This window comes from Crotalus tigris, unplaced genomic scaffold (genome assembly GCF_016545835.1).
Source record: "Crotalus tigris isolate CLP2741 ecotype Arizona unplaced genomic scaffold, ASM1654583v1 scf7180000024370.6872682, whole genome shotgun sequence".
NCBI lineage: Eukaryota > Metazoa > Chordata > Lepidosauria > Squamata > Viperidae > Crotalus > Crotalus tigris.
Window position 1 is genome coordinate 2,798,583 of NW_024100540.1, and position 19,354 is coordinate 2,817,936.

At 40.6% G+C, this 19,354-nt stretch overlaps 1 protein-coding gene across 1 annotated transcript; it reads right to left on the minus strand.

Annotated features, from left to right (window-relative positions):
• Positions 1–580: 580 nt before the first annotated feature.
• Positions 581–19,036, minus strand: WBP2 (WW domain binding protein 2). Its single transcript, XM_039328049.1, has 8 exons — positions 18,863–19,036; positions 17,561–17,669; positions 16,131–16,266; positions 10,087–10,179; positions 8,117–8,254; positions 7,458–7,577; positions 3,982–4,058; positions 581–2,216 (listed from the first exon to the last, which is right to left on the minus strand). Exons 1-8 carry the CDS (start codon positions 18,919–18,921, stop codon positions 2,163–2,165), a joined length of 786 nt encoding a protein of 261 aa, XP_039183983.1. The 5' UTR covers positions 18,922–19,036; the 3' UTR covers positions 581–2,162.
• Positions 19,037–19,354: the final 318 nt, after the last annotated feature.

A 19,354-nucleotide genomic window follows, 5' to 3' on the forward strand; every position in this document is an offset into this window, starting at 1 on the left:
GTATTTTATTTCAGTCTCAGCAAATCAAAAGATAGCCTCACATTCAAGAGAGCCATTTCACATCCATATTAACAAAAATTTCTCCAAAATACATACTGGTTTTTAATATAACAATTTTGTTACATCACTTTCGTTTAAATAGCAAATCTAGGGGAAAAAATGCATGGCTTTTAAAATATATCATAGGTCAGCTAGAAACCATTTGCAAAAACCATACCGTATTAAAGAAACCTAAAATAGGCTATAGTCAGTCTGCAAACCTAGTTATCAGTTAAACGGTGTTTCAGTTTCTAAAGCAGTGTTTCTCAACCTTGACAATTTTAAGGCATGTGGACTTCAACTCCCAGAATTCCACAGCCAGCATTGCTGGCTGTGGAATTCTGGGAGTTGAAGTCCACATGCCTTAAAATTGTCAAGGTTGAGAAACACTGTTCTAAAGGAAAGAGTGCCGGAACACTTTTGCTGAAAAAGCAGCTGAATGTTTATGCTGCAGTACTTCCAACCTGAACTGAGATGGCTGTTTCTCAAATCCACAGACGTGTAGCAGTGTTCAGAGTAAAGCAAATGGGTCATAAATAAGTTTGCTTGTTCACAAATTTTAATAGCAAAATATTTGTGCTAAGTCAGGGAAGCAAAAACTAAGCATTGCAGAAGCATGCAATAAGATCATCCTATTCGGCCATGCTCTCTTTACCATATGCTGTGTTTTGCCCCAGGACAATCTGGAGCAAAAGTCAGGAAGCAGTTTGTATCTACTGTCGAGCAGCAGAGAGCAGAGATGCGCCCAAAGTTGGAAATAACCGGTGCTGCTTCAAGCACTACATACTGTAGAACTTGGACTGAAGCCAACAGCGAAAATATTGGCAGTACTGGAAATGGCAATTTCAATTTTTTTTTATTATCAAGGACAGTAGTTTTAAATAGTTTTGAATCTATTTCATTTCAGCATTAAATCAGATTCAATGTAGATTTTCATTGATTCAGACGGATGAGGGGATGCCAGCACTAGGATTTCAAGTTTTCTGATAAGTTTCCAAAATGTTTGGAAGCCATACATCTAAAGACCTACTGCCATAGAGAATTCCTAAAATCCTACCTCTTCCCTTCCCCCCCCCATTTTGTTTCCAGAAAAGAATTTTGCCTTATTGTGATTTGTGTATGACATTTTACTGATAAGAATTGTACTTGAGGAAAGAGGAAATGCACAAACCCTTTGACTTTTTTTTTAGCAAAGCCTTTGAATTTGTCAAGTTAAACCAAAGAGTTATTGAACTGAAAGATAATCTGATGTTCACCACATCAGTGAGTGATGGCTGAAAACAATAAAAAAAAAATCTGTTCCTTCAAGCTGCAATACACTCAAAATAAAAGAAACAATATCTAGGCAATAATAAATTAAATACATAAATAAGCTTATATATGACTATTTTCTTTCTTAGAAACCGTATCACCTACTACTAGGATGATCAGCCATTTGGTCAAATCAACTACCCTGTTAACTATAGAGGTAAAGATGCTTTCCTGGCTAAAACTACGCAGCCACCACTTTGTCACTGTAAAACTGAAAGAGCCAAGGTATTAAAGGAATAGACAAGACTGTCCATAGTGTGAAGCATTTGTGCCACCATACATGCATCTTGTAGAAGAAATGGCAGAAAATTCCATTGTCCAAGTAGAATCAAATGTCTAATACATGCTGTTAAATTTGTCAGAAGATCAGTGAACTTCTTTAATCACAGGATGGCAGGGTTCATGCAACGAAGAACCAATCAAAAGATCACAGAGATAATTTTCTTCTGAAGCTTCACGGTGAATGAGCACCTAAAATATCAACACCTACTAAATTCAATAGCTGCTGATGAGTTTCAACTGAAGTAGTCTTTCTTCAAGAAAGAATGTTCTCTGGGGCAATTAAAATGTGGGATGGGGAAAAGAATTCTTCATTATATCATACAGAGGAGAACGAAATATTAAGTGTCTGTGCATTATCAATCCAGAAAAATGTTAGAAACACTTTCCTACTGGCCCATATATCTATCATTTCTATCCATGACAGATACATGTACTGGGGGGGGGAGACAAGGCGGCTCTTATCGCTGTCATATCCCTAATCAATATTTAGCCATATGGCAATAAAAGATGCAACGTGTGATGATGTTTCTCTACTGGGTTTTCTTGTCCTCTGGAGGAAAGTAAGGAGGTGGAGGAGGCTGGTCCTAAAATGTTTGAGAGGGGAAACAACAACAACAACTTCAGTTTATTATTACACATATTTCAACTGCAGAACATTGTTGTAAGCTTTATATATATAACAATATATAAATTAGACTTATACTGCATGAACCATGTTCTTGAATTGACAGGGAGATTTCTCTTCTGCTATCATGTAATTTTAAAAAGCTTGTTTTTTGTCATATCTGAGGCACCTTTTACGTCATCTATTCTTGCCTTACTGGAGTCGGGCAGTGTTAAATAAATAAATATGGCTCCCTAATAATTAGGCTCAGGTGCTAAGTGTTCTTGTATATATAGATGTAAGAAGCTATTACGTACAAGTTGGAAGATTATTTAAGGCAATAGGGACATACATGATAAAGGGCCCTTGGATATGGTCTGAGGGCATACATTGCAGCCAACTTGCTGAACTAAGAAATTTAGGCTGAGTTAGTGCCTGGGCAGAAGAGCCCTTGGGAATCCTTTCAAAGTTGCTGTGAGTTCCATGATGAAAGAAAAGATGGTACCCACGAACACTGTCAATCAAGTTTGTGTTAAGGGCTGTTCATGTCCACGAGAGGTACAGCAAAGGCAAAAGCATTGTGGAACTGGATTTTTTTCAAAAGCAAATCAATTCCCCTTATAAAGTCTCTGCAATATAATCTTATTTATTAAAATTAAGTAGATAATTATGGAAAAAATACAATTTCTGTAAAACATTCTCAGGTAGAGCAACACATCTGTTAAAACCAGGGGTCGGCAACCTTAAACACTCAAAGAGCCACTTGGACCCATTTCCCAGAGAAAAGAAAACACCGGGAACCTCAAAACTTGTGCACGCACACACATATGCGCACGAGGGAGGGGGAGCTTGATTGAAGAGTTTAATTAAAAAGAAATAGAGGCTGCTATGCATGAGTTCTCTCTCTCTCCTCCCCCTCTCTCTCTCCCTCTCTTTGTCTCCCTCCCTCTCTCTCTCTCCCCTCCCATCTTCTGCTCACCTGGCAAGCTGGCTTCATGCTATTCTCCAACAAGCTGACACACATTCTTATTGGGCTGGCTCTCTGGACCAGTGTGTGTGTGTGTGTGTGTGTGTGTGTGTGTGTGTGTGTGTGTGTGTGAGAGAGAGAGAGAGAGAGAGAGAGAGAGAGAGAGAGAGAGAGAAGAGAGAGCTGCTGCTTCCTGCTTCCTCCTGAGACGCAGCAAAGACAGGAACCCCGCCCAATAAGCTTGTCAGCTTGTCCGAGAACAGCGTGAGGCTGGGAACCGCAGGAGAAGGCTCAAAGAGCCACATGCGGCTCTGGAGCTGCAGGTTGCCAACCTGTGGTTAAAACTATATACACCTAATCACCACCTGTATCTCCCTCATTCCCCAGCCCTTTCTTTAAAGATCTGAGCATACATATATTTATGTCCTCCACAACAAATATAGACAGTAGATTGGGCAGAAAGCCAATGAAGCTGCAGTTGAGAAATCAGAAAGAAGGAAGTGGAGAAGGCTGGAACACAGAAAAGAAGAAGTGGAGGATACATAGGCAAATACCTATAAAAATTTACAGAGAAGAGGAAATTATCATTGGGATGGGAAAATGCAAAAAGACCCCCAAAACAATAACTCGCCAAGGTTAAAGGCAGAAGGAAAAAAGAAGAAAAAGAGAAAGCAGCGTGTGTTAGGTGCTTTCAAAGAAAGGACATGTGGAAGTTTTGAGCTGCAACCAAGAGACACACTTGCTTAACACTTGCTCTAAATATATTTTTGAAGGTTACCATGGGCATGTAGACATTATGAGGGTTCCCTGGGTTGTAATATGCACTGGCAGCAGCTTCTGCAGCCTTAGCTTCAGCTGCAAAAAAAAAAAAAAAAAGTATTAGTGATTATTATTTAATTGATTTATATAGCTGCCCATCTCACACTTGTGACTCCTAGGTGGTTTACAATAAAAATAGATAAAACAGATACAGTATACCAAATAAAAACACATAGCACCCGAGCATCCCACAATTGTATAATAGCTGTTTTTAGGATGAGTTGCATAGATTCAAACAGAGAGGAAAAAAAAAAACAGAGCACACTGGAGTTTGGAAATAAGAGTTGGGTGTGCACGTTGTACTCAGCTGCTGAATAAAATGATTTGTTTTCGTTTTGGTTAACATGTTGCGTGAATTTATATATATTATGACTTGTAAACCGTGATTTATGTTTAGCACGTGGTAGGAATCTAGGTAGTTTTGGTTTATTCAAGAAAAAAACTTATACATCATATTTAAGTCTGATTGATAACTATTAAAGTGGAAATTAGCATTCAATCTGAATGTACAAATCATTGTCATATGCTGTGCTAGATCAAACCAAACAGATCACACCGTTGTTTAATACAATGTATAATCCCTGTTGTAATTCTCTTGCCATTTTCACCCAAAGCTGCCATATGTTCTTTCCTAGAGGAATGCAATCAGCTATTCAAATTCTGTGAAATCTTCTAAAGCAGGGGTGTCAAACTGCCGGCCCGTGGGCCGGATGCATCATGCAGAAACCGCGCCCCACCCTAGCTCCGGCAATGGGGGAAAAGTTGCAATACGTTGCGACACATCACGTGACGTTGCGAATTTGACACTCTTGCTCTAAAATTATTCAAAGGACAAGGCTAAAACAAGGCAGCAGTTTGTCTCATCCAATTCTTGCTTCAAAGATGGAATATTGCTTTAGCAACCACTTACAGTATTTTAAGTCATCCGCTTACAGTATTTAACTCAATTCTCATTCTTCCCTAAATGCAGCGTAAGTACAGAAAGCCTACTATCCCTTAATCACATAATAGGATTATTCTGTTTAGCTAAAAAGAGCTTGTTTCTACCTACTTCCAATAGCAAACAGAGCACCATTCTATATTTCGTTATGTAGTCCTGCTCAGTATTCAACTCACACCTACTGCAGGAATAGGTTGCAAGAACTGTGATACTTACTATTCTAAAAAACTAGACATTTTTAAAAACTATAGGCAAGATAAAAAGCTGAAGTCTTTCCTGATTCACTTCTTCTCCAAGCAGATCTCAAGTTTTTTGTGCACAAGAGGAAGATTATACCTTCTGACATACTGTCACTTTATAACAATAACGTGTCAGTTGCCAAATACTGACTCCAGCACCAGACACCGGATTTGCCTCTAAAATTTTCTCTCTCTAGTTCTTTGCTAATAGTAAATATTATATAGTGAAAGTTTCCTCTTTGATTTGTAATATTTGTTGAAAATTCCTAGTCTGTGCTGTTGGACAAGATTATAATATGGTGTCAAATGAATAAGGAACAGTTTAACACAGTGATGGCAACCCTTTTAGAGACCAAGTGCCCAAACCGCAACCCAAAACCCACTTATTTATCACAAAGTGCCTGGGCTGCATCAGCATTGTGATGCCCTCGGAGGATGGGGGTGGGGCGTGGCCCACTGAGTAGGCGTGGTTGCGGCGGTCATGGTAGACTGAATGGGCGTGGCCAGGGTGGGTGTGGCCACCTTGATGTTGCTCGTGGGGGGGAGACCTGTGAGGGCTGGACAGGATTGGGGGAGACCCAGGGGGTCTCTGGTGGGTGAGGCAGTGGACAGGAAGCTCGTCCTGCAGGGTGAGGCAGGGGTGCCATTGCTATGGGGCAAGGCGAGGCAGAGGTGGCTGCTGCCTGACACCCTCAGCCCCCACACAAAGAGGCCAGCGAGCACATGGGGGCGTGCTCTACCATCTCTACTCGAGCTTGCTAGCCAGCTGCTTCCCCTCCTTTGTGCTGGGTGGGGCTACCACTCTGGGCACCAGCAATGGCATAATGGACCTGTGTAAGCTAGCAGCGGCAGGTGTGCCCACAGAGAGGGCTCTGAGTGCCACCTCTGGCACATGTGCGATAGGTTCGCCATCACTGGTTTAGGAGAAAAGGAAACCAATTCAAGTATGTAATGTTATTTATATAATAAACTGTCTATGAGGCCTGACTTTTGGCACACTTTATATACATATATACATAGGAATATATGCCCTGCATGCATTTCTTTCTCTTGTACATTTTTTCTTATTCTTCTTTTTTGATAACTGTGTGGTTTATTGTTTTTATTTTGTATTCAATTAAAAACATGTTTAAAAAGTCATATAAATAAAACTTGTGCTTACAAAAGTATACAAAAATATCATATAGCTTTTTCATAAGTTTTATTTTTATATATATTATAGATATCTTTTTTGTATATATAAATATAAAGTTTTTAATTTAATTTTTATTTTTTTTTATTGCTTAAGCCTATATTCTGCTCTGGGAAGCTCAGGGGGGGGGGAAGGGAGGGTTTTTGGGAGGGGTGTGGGGTGGGGTTTTTTTTTTTTATATGTATTGTTTAATTTTCTTTTTCTTCTGTATATGTTGTTTTTTGTTTTGTATTGTCCTTGTTTTTCTTGTAAAATTTATAAAACTTTTAATAAAAAAAAAAAAAATAAAACTTGTGCTATTATTCTGTCTATGTAGAACAGTGGTTCTCAACCTGTGGGTCGGGACCCCATTGGGGGTCGAACGACCATTTCACGGGGGTCGCCAAACAAGGCTGTCTGCCATTTTTTCCCTTTTCTTTGGCCACGCCCCTGGCACCCGGTGATGTATAAGTGGTTGGGGGTCACCACAACATGGGGAACTGTATTATGGGGTCGCGGCATTAGAAAGGTTGAGAACCACTGATGTAGAAATTAATCACCTGCTATCTCTACTGAAAACTCAGCCCTTCCTGGATTTATGTATGATGAAATTTGCTGGATGTTTTGCCTTTTTGTCGGTGATATATAGGGTTTTAAAAAAACCCTTTTCTTTTCTTTATGAACTGGATTTGCAAAGCTTGGCAATAACAAAAGGCAATTCCTTTATAAATAGAATTAGTTTGAGGTCCTACAAAGGAAATTAATAAAGCTTCAACTGAGCCATTGTTAGAAATTAGCCACCTGAGTTAAAATTACATCTCTACAGAATGGCTTTCCAAAATATATTTTCTTTTAAATGGGTTTTATAAACAAAACAAATGCTAATACAGTTTGCTAAGCCTAGCACAGCCTTTCCCAATCTGGTGCCTTCAAAATGTGTTGGTTGGGATTAATAGATAGTATACTAACATTCCAGCATGCACAAGTCAGAAAGGTTATATATGTGAACCCTGATTCAAAGGCTTTGCGCCATTCTATCATTGTTCAGAATATTTCTTACCTTGGCTTTTGTGCAAGCATCTTACCTGCTGGAGTGGTGGGAAGATCTGGGCCAGCAGCAGGTGGTTCCATAGGCCCAGGATAGGGAGGAGGTGGAAGCTGCATGTATCCCATAGCACCATCCACTGGTGGACCAGGATACAATTCTAGGACAATGGAAAAAGACAGCGTAAAGCACTGCAAAAACAATTAGCTGAGTCAAACCCCAGAATCACTGAAATACTTGTTCTCAAACTGACCTTTTTAGGTATTTTAAAGAGCCCAATTTATTTTAAAAAAAGAGGAATTCAGAAATTGATATGTTATATCATAATATAGCTCATGTTGCAATCAGAGCTATTTCAGATTTATTTCTGACCATGATAACTGCTTCCAGCTTATCCAGATTGGCTCCCTAGTGATTACATGGATCTGAAAACTTTAATCAACCTATAAAAGGTATGGAGAAGTATTGGGATGAGAATGAACCATATATTCCTCAGTAGAAACTTTGTAATAACTAAAAGTAAGTTCTTATATACACAAAACAAGCCTTGCTCACACTTAACAAGGGTGTTGCCCATTTGGGTGGCAATTGAAAATAGGATGAAATCAGGATGAAAAAGTGAACCTTATTGGGTTTCCCTATCGTATTTCTAAATGAAACATTAATTAAAAGTTGCTATTGTTTACTTTCAAAACTCACCAGGTGGTGGTGGTGGATAAGGGTATCCTGAAGGAGGAGGAGGATACATTCCATTGGTAGCAAGTGGTGGGAAGGTATAGCCCCCATTTGGCATGTATGAGTAACCATAGGCTCCATTGGGAACTTCCCCTCTTGAAGCTAGAAAACAAAGATGAGTGAGTTAATTCAACCAAACTGACACAAAGTGTTTCAGGAATACAACAGCCAGAACCCACTTCCACAAGACAATGGCACACATGAAGCTCACTGAGATTACAATGCCAATTAAATCAACAATTAGCAATATCAGTAATACAGGTCTTGAGTCTCCTCTAGCACTCTTATACAGATAGTCTTGAACTTACAACCATTTGTTTAGAGGTCATTTGAAGTCACAGTGGCACTGACAAAAGTGACTTACAACCAATCCTTACACTTATGACTGTCACAGCATCCTGTGGGTGCATTGCAACTGCCATGTATTTATGACAATTGTAGCGTCCTGAGGTGATGTAATCACCATTTGCAACCTTCCCAGCTGGCTTCTGACAAGCAAAGTCAACAGGGAAAACTGGATTCACTTAATGACTGCATGATTCACTTAGCAACTACAGTGATTTGCATATCAATCATGGCAAAAGAAGGGCATGCAACTGCCTTGTTTAGCAATCTAAATTGTGGTTTCAATTGTAGTTGTTAAGTCGAGGACTACCTATAGTTATGTTACATTCTTTAGTTCTATCACTTCCTTTTCCATGTTGACAACTGAATTTGGAAGCCTGGTACAGCGACAAAAAATGAAGCCGACAGCAGCGTTAACACAGTTCTGGCCTTACGTTTAAAGGCTCTAACAGATAAAAACAGAGTAGAAACGCAGAGCAAGCAGAACCGCCTAAGTCCAGCATTGAACTAGTTAGTGGAGGAAAACAGGACACCGGAGAAATGAAACTTTTCTCTGTCTCATGAAAGTCAATTTGGTATTAGAAAGAGTTCAGAGGCAGCAGGAGAGGCCAGGGCAAAAGAGGCGGTTCACTGGAAAAGTGAGTGAAAAGGAAGGCTATAATTCTTCCCTCAGCACAGGGGTGTCAAACTCGCTGTGACGCGTGACGTGTTGCGACGTATGGTGACTTTTTTCCCCTTGCTGGAGCTGAGGTGGGCACGGCTTCCGCGTGACGCATTCAACCCGTGGGCCGGCAGTTTGACACCCCTGCCTTAGCAGAAAGGAGATCTGAAAACAGAACCCCCCAACTGATAAGCCATAGGTTTATGGAATAACAGACACAGGTTGTCCTTGACGTCTGACCATAGCTGAGCCCAGAATTTTAGTCATAAGTTGTTACAGTTGTTAAGTGGGTCATCACGTGACCTGACTCAATTTTACAACCATTTTTATGATGGTCATTATAAAACCGTAATATCACTACAGCTGATAAGCAAACTATGTGGTCATTAAATGAACCCAATGGCCGGGGTTTTTTTTGCTGAAAAACAGAAAAATAAAACATTGCAACTTCACAGTCACAGGGACACAGGATGCTGCAACTAATCGTAAATGTGAGCCAGTTGCCAAGCACACAAAATGAAATTTATGTGATGGAAGTGGAAAGGGGGAAGGGGTACCACAGTCATAATTTTGAAGATGGGTAAGTAGCTTTTTTAAAAGCCATCACAACTTCAAATAGTCACTAAATGAGAATTGCCTCTATTAAGTGAGGACCATCTGCATTAACAGCACACATAAGACTTCTGTTGTAAGTGCTAAGCCAAGAGTGAATGTATCTACTGGGGTTCTCGTGATAAAAAGAGCAATTTTGAGATAGGAATACCAAAATAAGCAGTTATTTTGTAATGAGTTTTATTTTAATTCCCTCAACTATTTTAAGTAATCTAGGTACGTATGCTAATCTGAAACACATTTTCAACTCTTCATCAAGGCACACCCGGATTTCTCTCCCACCAGTCCTTAGTAGTTCTACTTCTGTTATATATACCTTGAGATGCTACTTGCAACATACGCTGTCCAAACTCAATGGCACCTCCAGCTGAGAATGTCATTTTGAACGTTGCGGATCCTTCCCAACCACCTAGTAAAATAAGATAAGATAGGTGGAAAAAGCAAAATAAGTTTGTCTACTACCAGGTTTATCTTACAAGGCTCCTGAAATCCTTATAAGGCTCCTCCTCTATCATCTTTCCATTAAGTTTCAGCCTAAGTCTTTTAGAGTAAAAAGCAATTCTAGAAAATGAGGGTCATGTTCTCTTTTTCTCCTCCTTATTGTACCCCAATTTTGTTTTAGACAATATATAGCTCAAGGTGGTGAATCTACCTAATATTCCTGTATTTTCCTCATAACAACAATCCAGTGAGGTGAGTTGGTCTACGACAGCGGTTCTCAACCTTGGCAACTTTAAGACTTGTGGACTTCAACTCCTAGAATTCCTCAGCCAGCAAAGCTGGCTGAGGAATTCTGGGAGTTGAAGTCCACAAGTCTTAAAGTTGCCAAGGTTGAGAACCCCTGGTCTACGAGAAAGTGAACCAGCCCAAAATCACCCACCTGGCTTTCATACCTAAGATGGGACTAGAACAGAGAATTTTCCTGCTTTCTAGGCCAGCATTTAATCACTGCACCAACATGCTCTCTACGTGTTGCTACTTTTAAGAGCAGATACACACTTTCAAACTGTGGAACCAGAAATATTTTTTTTTATTTAGATAATAAAACCTGAGACCTAGCTGATTCTAATCATTTGTGAATATAATTGTTCCTATCTCTATAAAAAAATATAAAAAACTAGTTACTATTTAATGGCAGGGAGAATTGAGTGAAATCTTTTTTCTATAATGGTTGAGGCAAAGTGCAAAAGTGTAATTGAGTAATATACACACACACACACACACACACACACACACACACATACACACACATATATACATACATACATGGGGTCGCGATGGGTCGGACACGATTACGCAATTAACAACATACATACATACATACATACATACATACATAGTGGCATGACACTAACGTTACAGGGAGATGGATTTTAAACAACAAAAAAGATCTGTGCCTTCAAAAGTCATCAAAGGCCAGGAAAGAAAAACAACAATTTGCAAACAATAACATTACACAGATTAAATTTGTTCTGAGAGAGCCAGGGCAAATTTGATTTGTTAAAACATCTTCACAACTACTCTTCAGATAGCCATAAATCAATCTAGAATGGCAACCATATGAAGTGAAATTAAATAACAAATATGATTATATCTGGGCTAAAAATTATATGGATTATATAGGAACAATTTAGAGCTGCATGACTGGAAACAGACCACTGAACATATCATCAACGTGGCGGTAGTCCTTTAAATTTGGGAACTTCCAGAAAAGGGGGCTGTGTTTCAGCCCTTGATCCCTAGGCCTCATCTATCACGTAAAAATCATGATAAAAGTACGTTTCTGAATTATTTAGTTGACCTCAACCTCTATGTATGGAAAACAATGTGATACCCATGGAGGTCCATGTGCACATATCCTGGATATCCACATATCCAATCATCCAATGTGCATTTCAGTTAAAAGAAACTAAATGGGAAGTGCACATACTGAAAAGCAAAACTTCAGTCTCTGCTGTTATCGTTATTAACAACAACATCTTTGTATTCCATATATAAAGGGGTAGTAACTGAGGCTAAGTGCTGGGTTTAGAAGTCTGTCTATCTCCCCATAAAAAGATACAAGTGTATTGGGGGGGGATAAGAAATATCCTGAGGGTCAAGATACAATGAATTATTTTGCCTCCTGGAAAATAGGTATATGTGAGTAGTCATAATCACACATAGACAGCCAGTTTTCAGTAGCCATATCTCCTCTATTGTAGACATTTTCTAACAGTATACACATATAGTATGTTTTCAAAACTCCAAATATGCTCATCAGCCCCAAATCATTGCCCAAACACCACCCTAAAAGTAAAATACTAAAAAAATATAATCAATATAATCAGATACTTTAAAACAGTGGTTCTCAACCTGTGGGTCGGGACACCATTTGGGGTCGAACAACCATTTCACGGGGGTCCTCAAACAACGCAGTCCACCATTTTTTTCCCCTTTTCCTTAGCTATGCTACTCGCTTTTATTCTATTGACTTTTGAAAGCCAATAGAATAGACTCTCTTGAATAGAGTCTAATTCTATTGGCTTTCAAAAGCCAATAGGAATTGTCCAGGCTGTCTCTGCCCTGCTGAGCCCGCCCAAAGTCCCATTCTGCAAACGGTGCTGCACCAGTTGAGTAGTCCTCGACTTACGACCGGTTGAGTAGTCCTCGACTTACGACCGGTTGGGGGTCGCGGCATTAAAAAGGTTGAGAACCACTGCTTTAAAAGATCCTTTATCTCTCAACTAAACTGGCAGATTGGATATTTGAAGCAGACGGATACTGAGCATCACTCAGAAGTAAGGCTCTCAGCTCTTTTAATACAATATAAAATGGCAGAAATGGACATTGTCATATTCCATTCTGCTGCTAAGACATACTTCATAGAGGAAAAAAAACTGCTTAAGAGCCTTCAAGTCAATTAAATATGAAACTTGCAATCAAACAGAACTGCACAGCCATCAAAAAGCAACCAAGATAAGAATCCGGTTATAGATTAATGGACCTCTGTGGGATCTCAGAATGCTGCTTGTCAAAAGCCATTTTACCTAAACAGATGAAGTAGTGTCTGATTTAGCTTTACTATAAGAAATAAAAAATTGAGATCCATTTTTGTGACATCTTGCTTTACCATACTTAATGCAAATAGACAGTGAGGTGGTCGATGTTTTCATTAGAGTTTTTATTAAACTCTTTAAAAGTTTCCATACTCTGTATTATGATTTTTTTTCTAATACTTCTAGTTGAGCTCTATAGTCTGCAAAGAAGTTTGGGGGGGAGTGGAGAACAGATCATGGAAGGGAAATCCATTCTCGATTTAAGACAGGCAGGTCAAACTGCTGGCCTGCGGGCCGGATGCATCACACCGAAACCGCGCCCACCCCATTGCTGGCAATGGGGAAAAAGTTCCAATACATTGCATGACGTCATGTGACGTTGCGGGTTTGACATGCCTGATTTAAGATAAAAATGTTAAAAAGTTCAAAATTAAAATAAAATAAAATTTGAAATATAAAATAAGAATGCATATTTTATACTTCACGTAAGCAAGGAGCACTGGAGTTTCCCTAAATCAGCGGTTCTCAACCTGTGGGTCGCGACCCCATTTGGAGTCGAACGACCATTTCACGGGGGTCGCCAAACAACGCAGTCAGCCATTTTCCCCCTCTTCCTAAGCTGTGCTACTCCCTCTTATTCTATTGGCTTTTGAAAGCCAATAGAATAGACTCTATTCAAGAGACTCTATTCTATTGGCGTTCGAAAGCCAATAGAATCTATTGGCTTTCGAAAGCCAATAGAATAGACTCTCTTGAATAGAGTCTAATTCTATTGGCCTTCAAAAGCCAATAGGAATTGTCCAGGCTGTCTCTGCCCTGCTGAGCCCGCTAAAAGTCCCAGTCTGCAAACGGTGCTGCAAGTTGTCTGCAGCTAAGGCGAGCTTTCTGGACGTTTCCACCCCTCCCTGCTGAGCAACTACTAAATGTAAGTAAAAGAGGGCCAGGGGTGGGAGGTGGGAGGCCGGCGGGCGCAGGGAGGGTTGCAGGCGTGCGTGGGGCCCGGCGGGTGCCTTACCTCCCTTGGGCTGGGCCAGCTGGTGGCCCAGCCAGTGGTCGCCCTGCGCCCTCGCTGCCGCGTGCCATGGCTGCCCAGGAGCGCCTGGGCCTGCCTGCCGCCCCACCGAATGTGCGGTGGCCAAGGTAAGGCTAGCGGGGCAGAGGCGGGCACAGGGAGGGTTGCTGGCACGTGTGGGGCCCGCCAGGTGCCTTATCTCCCTTGGCCTGGGCCAGCTGGTGGCCCAGCCAGTGGTCGCCCTGCGCCCTCACTGCCGCTTGCCAGGTACGCCTCGGCCGGCGCAGGGGGTGGCACCACGCATGTGCGGTGCTCCCGGGCCGAGGTGGTTGCTGGGTGACGGCCTGCGTGCACCCTCGGCCTGCGTGCACCCTCGGCCTGCCCAGCATGCGCTCCAGCCGCAGGAGAGGCGGAGCGTGCGCACCTCCTCCTGCCCCGCCCGCAGAGAAATACAGGTAGTCCTTGACTTACGACCACATGGTTGGGGGTCGCGGCATTAGGAAGGTTGAGAACCACTGCCCTAAATTATTATTATTAGCAGGATAAGACCAGAGTTAGAGAATTGAATGGGAACAATACTGTTGATCTTAGAGGTCCCTCCCATCAGTTCAGGTACTATGGAAGACCATTCCCTTCTTTAGCATAGACCATGGGTTCCCAACCAGGGGTGCTCGCATCCCCTGGGGGTGTGAGACGATATTCCAGGGGGTGCGAAAACTTGGGTTTTCAAAATTATAGTGTATATGCATAATTTGTTGCCGTTATTTCAAACTTTTGTAAAGGGGTGTGAGAATGTATCAGAAGCGTTCTAGGGGTGCGAGGTATAAAAAAGGTTGGGAGCCGCTGGCATAGAAGATTTGATTTAATCATGACTGTTGAGACAAACATGCTTATTTGGTCTTTCATTATAAGTAAAATATCAAGACGAATATTCAGAATAATAGAGTTGGAAGGGACCTTGGATGTCTTCCAGTCAAACTCCTTGCCCAAACAGAAGATCCTATAGCATTCCAGACAAATCACTCTCCAACCTCTTCTTAAAATCCTCTAATGATGGAGCACCCAGAACTTCTGAAGGCAAGCCGTTTTATTGATTAATTGTTCTCACTGTCAGGAAATTTCTCCTTAGTTCTAGGTTGCTTCTCTCTTCGATAAGTTTCCATCCATTGCTTCTTGTCTTGCTCTCAGGTACTTTGGAAATAGGTTGCCCCCCTCTTCTTTGTAGCAGCCTCTCAAATTTTGGAAGCCTGCTATCATAGTACCTCTATTCCCTTTGTTAGATTAGACATACCCAGTTCCTGCAACCGTTCATATGTTTTAGCCTACAGACCCCTAATCATATTTGTTCTTCTCTGCATTCTTTCTAGACTCTCCACACCTTTTTGTATTGTGATGACCAGAACTGGACGCATTATTCCAAGTGTGATCTTACCAAGGCAATATACAGTGATACTAACACGTCACATGACCTTGATACTATCCCTCTGTGGATGTAGCCTAGGACTCTACTGGCTTTTTTGGTAGCTGCAGCACACTACTGGCTCATATTTAAGTGAGTGTCCGCTAGGACTCCTAATTCTGTCTCACAATTACTACTGTTGAGCCAGGTATAACCCATTCTATACCTGTGCATTTGATTTTTGTTGCCTAAGTATAAAACCTTAATTTTCTCACTAGTTATCTGCATTTTTTTGGATAGGGCACAGTGTTCAAATCTATCAGGATCTTTCTAGCTCTTGAGCCTATCTTAGTATTGGCCATTCCTCCTAGCTTGATGTTGCCTGCAAATGTGATGCGTCCCTCTTCTATATCCTCATCTAAATAGTTTATGAAGATGTTGAAGAATACTGGGTCTAAGACAGAAACTTGGGGTACCCCACTACACACGTCCATGTAGTTCCATTGAGGACTGCACTTTGAATGAATCCAGATATGAATCCATCTGGTGGTGATGCTGTCTATCCCACATTTTTCTATCATACCAAGAAGTAATTTATGCTCTACTTTGTCAAATACCTTACTGAAGTCCAAGTATACTATGTCCACAGCATGTTCACCCTCCATGTTCTCTATGTTCACCCTCTGAATATAACACCCACATCTGTTATTACAATGCATAATGATTCTAAACATTTCACTAGCATAAAGTAATTACAGTACTCACAACTCATTTGTTATATTTTTGTAAGTAAATTAAGATGAATTCAGAGTTCATCGCAAAGATGACGGAGCAGAATAATCCCAATAATTTGTGGATTGATTTTTGTAAGAACAGCATAAATCAAATGCCAAAAACATAGGGGTACTTACCTCCTGCCTCTGCTTTTACAATGCATTTGATGTAATTTGCTCCAAACACGGGTTGCTTAATTTCACATTCTTTCATTAAATAAAAGGGCATCATGAAAGACTGCATTGCATCTTTTCCCTTAGATACAAAAATAACCTGCAGACAAAATGAGTATAGATTTTTAATGCTTAGAATCAGAAAAGCAAAACACTAGATTTCATTGCTACACACTAACTAATCTCAAATGATGTAACTAATGTTTCAATTAATGCTTCCAAAATCTTAGGAAAATAGGAACCAACAATTTATTTGATTGATTCTATGAAGCAGCAATATTAATCTATTTCTAAATAGCTTTTAAATTCTCAAGATGCTCAATTGATGTACAGTATTCATCAAATAGCAATAGCAATAGCATTTAGGCTTACATACTGCCCCATAGTGCTTTATAGCAGGGGTCCCCAACCCCCGGTCCATCGACTGACACCAGGCCGCGCAAATAAGCAAAGCCCCATCTGCAAAATGCAGGCAGTACATGAAACCATGACCCCTCCACTCCACAGAAAAACCTCTCTCCACGGAACCGCCCCTGGTGCTCAAAAGGTTGGGGACCTCTGCTTTATAGCACTCTCTGGGCAGTTTATAACATTGAGGCGTTATTTGCATATTGCTCCCTACAATCTGGGTCCTCATTTTACCAACCTGGGAAGGATGGAAGGTTGAGTCAACCTTGAGCCTCATCACGGTGAACTTCTGGCTGTGAGCAGAGTTTGCCTGCAATACTGTGCTTAACCACTATGCCACCAGGGCTCTTATCCAAAGTGCTTGAAATACCCACTGCCCATGGGTATTCAAGTTACTGAAACAATTCAACTATTCCATCACCTCTTTTTACTAGCTTCAGCTTGCTCCACCAACATAATTCTAGTACTGCTCCATACTGCAACTGAGAATTCTCAAACAAGCCACTGGAAATGAAAACTCAACTCATCATAAAGCTTCAAGGGATAAGGGCGCTGCAAAATCATGCCATCTGTTACAAGCCCAAATCTTTTTTGTAAGCCCTCAGCCATTGATTCATGTTGCCTAGAAGATCTGACCTTCAAATTATGGGGCAGAAAAGGAGAAGAAAGGATAAGGCCAGCCTTACAGTTACCACCTTTGCCGCTCCTATTTTACAGTTCAACTCATTTTATATTCGTTTTCATTTGGCTTTTGGACTTACCAAGCATAAAAATGGTAATTCCAAATGTCAGTCACATTAATACGAAAATTAAATGCAATGACCCAGTTTTTAACAGAAGGGACTACATTGATATGTATTCTCCCACATCAAAATAGTTAAACCAGAATACAGAAGGTATAGATAGAAAGAGAGAACTATCAGGAGCTTAAGGATCTTTTTCTCTTTCCAAGCGTGCATGTAAACAAATACAGATTGCTGACTTACTCGATACGGAGTCATGAAGACACTGCCTTTCTTGGTCCCTTTAAATGCCTCTGGCATATGTTCCATATCATGGAATGTCATTTCAATGTGCTCGTAATTCATCAAGATGCTATATTCAAACAAAACAGACAACAGATACTAAGATTTACTTCCTAGAAATTCTTTTACATCTAAGACAGATAATATAAGCTTTAATACCACTGGCACAATAGTTCAACAAATGCAACCTGTAGATTACTAAATACAAACATGCACACAATGATTATCAGTGAGGTTGTCAGCAACCCGTTTTGTTGAAAAACATGAACATGAAAACCATCACCAAAAATGTAAATCACATGACCATGGTGATGCTGCAATGGTCATAAGTGTGAAAAATGGTCATAAGTCACTTTTTTCAGGGCCATTGTAACTTTAAATGATCACTAATGAACTGATGTAAGTTGAGAACTACCTGTAATTCCTGTTCCCCCTTTACATTTACAAATGGAATATTGCCACCTACATCCACTGTCAATGTTCCAACTTTTATTCTCATTTGTTTTCTGAATTTTACTATTTATTCTCCCAACTCTGTCCTTGTTTGCCCCAACTAGTATTCCTTCCAACTTCTTTCTCCAAAGAGTGTGTGGAAACTGTGACTTTTAAGCTGATTCTTGAGCTGGCTTGCATCTATTGACTTGCCAACTGCTCAGATTTGAGCATACTGACAACAATGGAAAAAAGATATCTATATTATTGATATTTATTACTCGTAATATCATCTTGCTATGTCAAAGGGAATACGAAAGAAATCTTATTTATTTCAGAGTATCTTCATGGGAAATGAAGTAATAAATTAAAGTCCTTGGAAACAAAAAAAAACGCTCTTTACCAAATTTTACAAGCTGGGGATATTTAGGAAAATATGTTACGCTCAGGACAAGTTCTATTACACACAATTCTTAGTCGTTTTTCCACTGTTAGGTAGCTAATTTCATTTTCATCTTATTAAGCCCTCAGCCACACAAAAGAAATGTCCAGGAAAATGACCATATTGCAGCATAACAAAAAAGATGATAGTACGCTAAAGATTATGTATGATAGCAAGGATCAAACGAGACACAGAAAAAGCAAGAAAAAAAGAGATCGGGGCGGGGGGACGGCGACGAGGAACTTTCTCTCTCCCCCCCCCCTGGAGGCGGGGCACCTGCGAAAGGGCAGGGCCCCGGGAATCAGGAGCCGGGGAGTAGAGAGGGAAGAGCCGCTGACGCAGTATGCTCAGACCGGACCTTTACGAGCCGCAAATGCAGCCCCCAGTACCTTTCGCTGTTATTGATAATGACGCCGCCTCCCTCCGAATGGTTCCTGTTCAGCGCCATGTCCGATGAGCAACTGCTGACTTTTTACTTAGCACCCGCTGGACTGAGATGCTCTAACCTAGCCGTTAATAAAGCGGCTCTACGCAAGTTCTGCGAGCGACTTCCGGCTTAGAGGAGCTCTAGGCAACAAACCAAACCGGAAGAGGAATAAAGCAACGGGGGCGATGCCAAGGCATGATGGGAAATGTAGTTCATTGGTTGAAAGGTTGCTTTTGACCGCTAAAATTTGCGGAAAAGTGGGAGGGGTGAAATTTCTAATCACGAGTTCCTGTCTGTAGTATATGACATTGGATAAATACACTGGATTCTATTCATAATAGTTGATGCTTTAGTAAACGCAAAAGTGTAATGTCGGAATAAAGTTTAAAGTTACATAATGCTAGTCTCTTAAACTTGCTAATTAGATACAATAGTTTCAGATTCTGATAGTACT